Raw genomic sequence first — 8,443 nt, forward strand, 5'->3', positions numbered from 1 at the left:
CCCAGGCCCCAGGAGCCCAAGTTCAACTCATAGCTCTGGCTATAAAGCCATGGGCAAGTGACTCTATTTACATGAGCATATGCCTGTGCCATGACTGTCCCTTCTCCTGCCACCTTCTCCATGAACATAATTGAAAGGATTTCACAATAGGTGCACATCACCGCTCACCCCAAAGGCAAGCTCAGGCAGGATGCCAACAATGAGTCCATCAGAATGTGTCTACAAAAAGTAAAATCATCTATAATTTATGTCTAAGTAAAAGGCCACACCACTTATAAACAATTAACATTTTATAAAAAGACAAATGTACATATTTACACACATGTACATGTGTGGTCACACATGACTTAGTGGTCAATGATGTTTCCAATTTTAAAAGTCACACTCACACTTGCCTCCCTGGGCCTGCTGGGGGCTGCTGGGGCCTGCCTGAGGGGGCAGGTGGGTGCAGAGCAAGGCACAGTATAAATAAACGCAAAGGCCAAGAGCTTGGGGGAAGCGTTAGTGTACACCTCTGATCAGAAATGTGGCAAGGTCCACAAGAAAAAGTGCCAGGTTTTTTCACAATCCCCCCAGCCTAAGCAGGGAGCAGGGCAGAGCTCCTCTGAGGCAGAGGGGGCACTGTCCCCACAGGACCCCATTCTTCCTTCACATTTCACTGGCTTTGGAACAGTCCCCAGGGCTCAGCTAGGAAGGGAGGTGGTTCTTTGGGAACAGGATTCACTTAGTGCAATTGTCTCTTAGTGCAGAGCCAGCCCTGGAGTTGGTGCTGTGCTTTCTGAGGTCACTGGTCTGTTCCCTTGGGCCAGCTCAGTGACAGCAAGACCCTCTCCAGGCAGCTGGGCTCAGAAGGAAAAGCTGGAGGCTGACTCCTGTCTGAGACCTCCACCTGACACACCAGTCTCAGAACGCCATCTTCCCAGGAGGCAGGGCCAGCTTTACCCCACAAGATAAGCCCAGACCCTGGCCTGCTGGACCCCCAGAGGCCACTGTCCCAAGGAGGAAAGCCCCATCCCTGGTCAGCAGTGGGGTTACACTTTATCGTATCAAGGGGCCACACAGGATTCCTGCTTCTCTGCACCACAGCCGCCATGATGCCAGGTCCTGCTTGCCTAGAGAAGTAAAAGGGGGCCAGGGGCCCACCTATGGTGCACAAGGAATGGCCTGGATGGAGGGCAGCCTGACTGGGGGCAGCAGGCTGTCCAGCCAGCTGGTGTCCATGTTCTTCAGATCTGAAGATATCAGCCCAATATACCCTAGAAGATGTGAAGAAGGTTGTGTGAGGATTGGGGGTGGGGAAGCAGGTGTGTTCTCCCCCCCACCCTCCAGCCCTATCCGTGAAGGCCACAGATACAGCAGCCTCTGCTGTCCGCCCCATGGCAACCTCAATCTTAGGCAAACCTGAGGGCCTGGAAGGAGCAGCCAATTTGCAAGCTGTCTGTACCCAGATGAATTTAATAAGGATGCTTTACCCCTGCTGCTCTCTGGCCCTGCCCCTAAGCCTTCCCCACCCGCTACTTGGTTTTCCCTTCTTCGAGAAACCATATGGATCCAGGGTCTTCTTACCCCCAGGGCTGTCAACTTCTGGCTCCTCTTTGCAGCTGAAGTCTCCATAGACAGAGGTGGGCTGGGCCCCAGGTTCATTGAGCAGGTACCCCTTCCCATCCACGCTTGTCTGCTGCCACCCTGACTGTTCCAAGAGCTGGGGACAGATAAATAAGAAGCCATCGGCTCACTTCCAGTACAGACTCACCCTCTGGTCCTGCCTTCAATGAGCCAGCACTTGCCAGCCAGGATCACATCCTTGGCCCTTTTCACATTCTCAAATGGATATAGACGTGGAGTGCAGTTAGGATAGGGGCCTGGGAGGTGAGGGTCTGCCCTGGGCTGACACTCCCACATCTACCTTCTGGCATAGAATCTCCAAGACTTCCCTCTCAACTGGGTAAGGACATACCAACCGGGAGTGTGGCTTAAAGCAATGGTTCACATATTAAGTCAAGAAAAGATGCCTAGAAATTTCAGGTAGAGATAAGGAACTATGCCCATGTCTCCATTTTCTGTGCTGATGGAACAGAGCCTGGGTACAGCTACTTCAAAAACTTTTTAACATTTATTTTAAAAACTGAAGCAGAAAAAACCCTGGAGAATAATTTGCTTAAAAAAAGAAAAGCCATCATATTACAGATCCCAAAGGCTGATTACTGAAACCTGATGTGCATTTCCCAAACTAACAGGACTGGGGCATGTTAGGGCGGAGGACACGGGACAGGGACCCGGCACTGATGGTGGCTGACTCAGAGCTATCTGAGGCCCTAGGACAGCATGTCAGAAACCCAGCCTCCCTCCTGCCCCCACTTACACAGTGTCTTTCCCACCAGCCAAAGAGGTCAGTGGTCCCCAGCCACACGGATGTGACACTTGTAGGACCGTGCAAGCAGACAGGTCACAGCAGCAACTGCCTACCCTCCAACTTGGAAGCTCTCACTGGTTCTCTCCCCTCACTGAGAAGTAGCCACCTCAAAAGAGCACTGAAGAAGGAAGGAAGGGGCTTTACCTTCATGATGTCCTCAGTTAATTTCCCTTCCTCATCCTCATCTGTTGCAGCTGTGGATGGGGAACAGCAGAGAGGTTGGCTGAGGTCAGTCAGCCAGGCTCACCCTGCAGTGCCAGCCCCACCAAGTCCCCCTACCCCTTCACACATGCGCACACACACGCTGGCCTCCCAGTGGATATCTGCCTTCCATGAAGATTCCAGAACAGAACACTGTCCTTGTGACTCAGCCTCTTGAACCCTGAAGCCACACCTCTTCCCACCTCTTCCCTCTTCTCTCCAGCCCACCAGTCAGCTCAGTGCCGGGTGGAGTTCTGACCATCTTTACTCCCTCAGGAAACCCCTCTTTGGATCCCAACAGTCAGGCAGGCAGGCCAGGCCCCGGAGGCACGAACCTTCAGAGGTGGAGGGCATGGGCGACACCTGAAAGTTGTACAGGTCACTGGTGCTGTCTGGCACAATTTCCACTGGAATGCGCCAGTCGGGGAGGGTGCTACTGACGGCACACGGTGACAGTGCTTCAGGACAACAGAAACTGAGGGTCAGAGCTGTGTGCTTTCTTAGTTTGCCAGGACACCCAGCACCCCCCCCCCCCCAAACGCACAGCCTGCTCCAACAGGTCACCATCTACAAGCATGGTGCCCCCTAGACCCAAGAGAAAGAGCCATCCCACCAACCTATGTGGTCCCCTGCCAGACCCGGCCCACCTTACCTGGAGTAAGGGCCCGTTCAACGTCCAAGTCCTGCCCCATGTAGCCCTGAGTTGTGTAGCTGCTGTGGTCATCAGGCAGGGTGGAGCTGCTGAGTCCATCAGAGAAGGTATCGGGGCTGGATTCCCCACATGACTGTAGAAGGAGAAAGAAGCTTAGGCCCAGGCTTGCTGGGGTACTCCTTCTACTGCCCACCCTTGACTCTCAGGTGACCAAAGGCTAGCTGCTTAGGATCATACTCACCTTTTTCTTGGCCTTGCTCTTAGCATCTCGGCTGGACTTGGACTTTCTCTCTGTGGGGCAGATAGGCTGTCAACCTTGGTACAGGCAGGCATGCCAGCCCCAGCTGACTTCCTTCCTCCTTCCCTCTCTCCCTGAGGGCTTTCCTAGGACCCAGAGCCCTTGGATACCTTTCCTCTGGTTCTTGGTGAGGGGTGGGAGCATCCGGTACACCCGCACAGCTGAACTGCCCTTGTTCCTGCTCTGGTCCTTCACCTCCTCGATATCTGGCAGGGAGTTCATGGCACAGCGAAAGTTGGCCTTCCATGTCTTGGGATCCGGCTCCTTTTCCCCTACTTTGTATCGGCCTAGTGGGCAGGAAAGTGAAGAGTATCATCAGGACTATAGGTGGGGATCCTCAGCTGTGCCCTGGCTTGGGAGGAGAAAGACAAGAGTACCCCTGAGCTCTCATGCTGTCAGAGATCCACAATGGTCAAACCAGCAGGTATTCCTGGGTGACACTTGTGCAGGCCCTGGGCTTCTCAAATGCCCAGACTTGGCTCAAATACATCCAGCAAGCCTCAGCAAAGGGCCTAGCCAGAAGCACTAGAGAGCCCAAGCCCCAAAGTGCTATCTTTGTCACAGATCATGCCCAGTCTCCCTTTGGCTGTCAGCAGCCAGACGGCAGGGACTGGGGCTTACCTGATAGTTCCAAACATGGGAATGGACACAGAGTAGGCATCAAAGAATATTTACTGATAGGTGGGCTGACTGGTCCGAGATGGGCCAAGAGCCCCATCCCTGAAGGATAAAAAAGAGGCTGCCAACCAGAGGAGCCTTGGACCCAGGACTATTGGTCAACATCAAGAAAAAGGAAGGCCTGGATCTCTTTCAGTGTCCGTGCTCACAACTGCTTTTGCCAGGGAGAACTTTAATCTAGCCACAAACTCCATGAAGAAGCCACACTTTCTAAGATTTTGGCTTCATAAATTCCTTTGTGAACGTGCTGAAATGATGAACCCTCTCCCCAAAAACACAGGTCTGCTCCCTGCCCACCCCCGAATTCTGTACAACATCTCAGGGAGCTCAGAGACCCCAGTGAAGAGCCTCTGTGTTAAGAGAAGTGCCTCCCCTTATCTCCTCCCTGCCCCTCTTAAAGCTGGAGTCCAGGGCACACACCTGTGTGAATGGCCCAGCTCCGAAACAGACAGGCATCCTTATTGATGTCCCAGCCATGCTTGGCAGCGTGCTTCCATGGGATCTGGAAGATCATCTTCTCCTATACAGCACACAAGCACACATACATGTAAGACAGTGTCAGCTCAGAGACCACAGGCTTTTGGCCTGAATCTGCCCAGCCCCCCAGATCTGGGAAAAGGCTGACTTCCCCTTTTCACCCTGACATCTGGCTTGGGTTGACCCATCCTGAGAATGGATTAAACAGGCTACTCCATCACTAGATCTTTCAGAAGGGGCTCTGGGTTCTGGTGAGCTAGGGCATCATCAGCTCAGCAAAGATCTCCTTCTGCCTATTACAGATGTGCTAGGACCCATACAGAGTACCCTGGGATGCTTCTCTCAGACTTGTCAGCACCAACATGGAAGTGAGAAGTCAGTTCATTAGATGGGGCTGCTCAGGACAACTGCGACCACTGGCTCCTACACAGGGGGTCCTGGCCATATACCTGTGGGAGCCCAGGGCCAGACTTGGATGATGACTACCTGTGTGACCCTGGCATTGTCACTATACCTCTTTGTCCCTCACTGTTTTCTCTTCCGTGAAATGAAAAAAACACAGTAACAAATATAAAAGCTAAGGTCTCACTGTTATCATTACTGGTGGTTAACAGTATGGATTTTTGAGTCAGACTGCTCAGGTTCACATCTTGACTTTATCCCTTTTTGTGTGATCTCATCATCTACTTCTCAGTGCCTCAGTTTCCTTATCTGAAAATGGAGATATTAATAGAATCTACCTCACAGGGCTATGCTGAGGATTAAATGACACAATGTAAGTAACATAACGTGCCATGCTCACTCATAGTAAGTGTACAGTAAGCATTAGTTGTTATTATAAATACTATTATTACTGCTAAGTCTGCAGGGTCTATGTTGTCCTTTGTGCACCACCAGCAAGAGGCCTCTTGGGTCTGGACAACTGGTGCAAGGTTAATTCTTGGGTCACCTGCTGAGCCAGTCACCTTCCTACCAGCAGTGCCCACTTTTCTGTCTCCTATCTGTCTGACTGGAGCCCTCTAGAATGTTGTGTGTGCTTGTAGAGGTCTCCCTCAGGAGAGACCAGAACTTTGGCCCTGCAGATGCTGGGAGAATCCTGCTGCTGGAAAACTGTCAGTGCCTTCAGGTGGATGCCCAGGGAGGCAGGCAGAAGTCAGCCAGTGGGGCCCTGGCTGGGTCTTGTACACTCCCTGCAGGATCCACTAGGAAATACATCTGCCTGCTCCCTATCACTTCCCTTTTTGAGCTGCACCTGAAGCTTTGGTCCCCTAAAGAACATGGGTTAAAATAGTGGCAGAAAAACCCAAAGAGTAACACTCACTTTATTAATCCAGATCAGCCCTGGGATTTGGTTGGAATTAATCTGCATCTCTAGCCAGGGTCTCATGCGCATCCGAGTGATGGGCATGTTGGCTGTAAAGAGAAGACAGAAGGCTCCTGTTTGGAGTCTGTTGAGCAGCCCCTAGGCACTACCCTGCCCCACCCCAGGTCATTCAATTACCCTCCCCTACCCTCGTCCAGATACCAAGTACTACAATCATGGGGAAGGGGGCTTTCTCTGGAATAAAACCGCCCTCCAAATCTTTTCAGCATCTTGAGCAAAATGCTTCTTCCCTCACCCCCTCCTAGGCAGTCTTGGGAGGAGACAGGCATGCATGTGTGTTTCAAGATTTATGTTCAGGAAAAGAGACAAAACACAGAGATATCTAAATACCAGAACTTTTCTCCCAAAATTCAAATCCTTTGGGAAGCAAGGGGCTTCTTTTCTTGATGCCAAGAGATTTTCCTGCTTGAGTTGTTGCCCCTAGATGTGCACCTTCCCTAATGGACAAGCAGTCACCCTACATCCTGGACACCACCCCCCCCCCCCCGCCCAAATCTATTCTACGCCTCCCTGACAGTCACAGTGTAGAGGCCCGGACGCCAACCCTTCCGGCCTGGTTCCCCTCCTCGGGCGAAGTGGCCCAAGGAACACCTGTGGCGCCTCTTCCCGCGGTCCCGGGAGGTCCTCCAACCATCCAGGGCAGCAAGCCCCAGGCCCCGCCACCTGCATAGACAGCCTGAAACCTGGGGCCTGGGCGCGAGCTGGGACCGCCGAAAGCCGGCGCCGGGAGCAAAGGGCGCCCACGCGCCGACATACACTCGAGTCCCACGCACTGCTCGTGGATGCGCGCAACCAACACACAGGGCCACCCAGAGGCCGCCAGCGGCTTCGCGCACACAGAGCTGCGGCAGCGGCCGGGGTCGGGCAACCTCGGCCGGGTGGGCGGTCCACGCCGCGGCCCGCCCTCCCCGCGCAGCTGCTTGCCGCTCCTTCAGCGCCTTCCCGAGTCCGCGCGGGGGCCCAGGCCACGCCGCGAGCCCGCCACTCTCCTGGCTGGGGTTTTCGTCCCCCACTTCCTGATGCCCCACACGCTTTTGTTCGACGCCACCGGTGCCCCTTGCGTCGAAGGCGGGCTCACCTCGGCTTCAAGCGCTTTTCAGCGGCGGCGCCCGAGGGTCCCGGCGCGGCGAGGGCTGCTAAGCGGGCGCGGGGAGCGCGATTCTTGGTGGGAGCGGGAAGAAGGCAGAGGATGCCTGGGTCGCGGAGCCGCTGGGCACGGCTGGCCTCGGCTTGGCTCGGCTCCCGCTGGCCTCTGCTCCGCCCGGCTAGGGCGCACGTCCTGCCTCGACGAAGGAGTGGCGCGCTCTGCCGGGGTAGCGGCGCCGGCGAGAAATCTAAACACTTAGCGGGATTCCCCCAGCCCAGGCCGGGCCCCGCCTCCTAAAGAGCCGCGAGGGCGCCCATTGGCCAGCGCCGCCTCATCATTTCGGGGAAATCAGGCTGTTGTAGCGCTAGCGGCGAAGGGGAAGTACAGGGCGGCTGCCCCTCCCCACCCCCTCCGGCCTGGCGCCGCCGCCCCGGGGCGAACGCGGGCCCGCCCCGCCGGCTCCCACTCCACCCCCATACCAGCTCGACCAGGAGAAAGCTGTCCTGGAAAGTCAAACGCCCCTGGCCCATAGTTACTCACCTCACTCCGCACTCCCCCAGCCTGCTAGCTCCTCTGTCCATCTCCTTGCCTTCCTTTCCTGGGGATGGGGACACCTATCTCCCCAGCCCCGGTGAGGGGGTCACCCGGGCACCTGCGCTTTCTTCAGAGTGGACGCCAGGACTGAATCCCCGGAAAACCAACCTGCTTCCTCAAGCCCGTTAATGGGGTGTCTAGAATGGAGGGTTGGGCTTCCCTGGTGGCGCAGTGGTTGAGAGTCCGCCTGCCGATGCAGGGGACACGGGTTCGTGCCCCGGTGCGGGAAGATCCCACATGCCGCGGAGCGGTTGGGCCCGTGAGCCATGGCCGTTGAGCCTGCGCGTCCGGAGCCTGTACTTCGCAACGGGAGAGGCCACAACAGTGAGAGGCCCGCGTACCGCAAAAAAAAAAAAAAAAAAGAAGAAGGGAGGATTTTGACTCTCAAACTGCCCCCTTTTTGAGGGATGACCCACCTCCAGGTCATTCACCTTCTCTGGAGAAGTAAAGGAAAGCCTTCCCTGCTTGGGGCTGCCAGGACAAGAGGAAATCCCAGCTTGGCCGCTGCTAGCGCAGCCTGCCAATGGACTAGGGACCTGTTTCCTCAACTACAAAATAACGATAGCCCTACCTTGCTGGTTTACAGTGACAGAGAGATGATGTCTGTAAAGCATCTTGCCCTACTTGGACAGCAGATGATGCGTGGTTTGCGAGGTCCC

The 8,443-nt window shown here is 55.0% G+C and overlaps 1 protein-coding gene across 3 annotated transcripts; it reads right to left on the reverse strand.

Moving 5' to 3' along the window:
• Window positions 1–272: 272 nt before the first annotated feature.
• IRF1 (interferon regulatory factor 1) lies at window positions 273–7,436 on the reverse strand. 3 transcript variants are annotated; one of them, XM_065875620.1, is made up of 10 exons: window positions 7,182–7,436; window positions 6,041–6,132; window positions 4,663–4,762; window positions 3,675–3,851; window positions 3,508–3,557; window positions 3,267–3,399; window positions 2,950–3,072; window positions 2,558–2,607; window positions 1,567–1,702; window positions 273–1,256 (listed from the first exon to the last, which is right to left on the reverse strand). In XM_065875620.1, the coding sequence occupies exons 2-10, from the start codon at window positions 6,125–6,127 to the stop codon at window positions 1,144–1,146; spliced, it is 969 nt and encodes a 322-aa protein (XP_065731692.1). In that variant the 5' UTR covers window positions 6,128–6,132; window positions 7,182–7,436; the 3' UTR covers window positions 273–1,143. The 3 variants fall into 3 exon arrangements, with proteins under 3 accessions (XP_065731692.1, XP_065731693.1, XP_065731694.1); XM_065875621.1 differs by lacking the exons at window positions 2,950–3,072; window positions 7,182–7,436 and having other exon boundaries at window positions 1,144–1,256; window positions 6,041–6,127; XM_065875622.1 differs by lacking the exons at window positions 1,567–1,702; window positions 2,558–2,607; window positions 7,182–7,436 and having other exon boundaries at window positions 1,144–1,256; window positions 6,041–6,127.
• Window positions 7,437–8,443: the final 1,007 nt, after the last annotated feature.

This window comes from Phocoena phocoena, chromosome 3 (assembly GCF_963924675.1).
Source record: "Phocoena phocoena chromosome 3, mPhoPho1.1, whole genome shotgun sequence".
NCBI classification, from domain to species: domain Eukaryota; kingdom Metazoa; phylum Chordata; class Mammalia; order Artiodactyla; family Phocoenidae; genus Phocoena; species Phocoena phocoena.

Excerpts from the sequence above, each read along its gene's own strand:
- IRF1 (XM_065875620.1), bottom strand. The coding sequence starts at position 6,127 with ATGCCCATCACTCGGATGCGCATGAGACCCTGGCTAGAGATGCAGATT. Across the intron at positions 3,558-3,674 it reads CACCAAGAACCAGAGGAAAG|AGAGAAAGTCCAAGTCCAGC; the intron begins GTATCCAAGGGC and ends TCTGCCCCACAG. Across the intron at positions 1,257-1,566 it reads AGAAGTTGACAGCCCTGGGG|GGTATATTGGGCTGATATCT; the intron begins GTAAGAAGACCC and ends CACATCTTCTAG.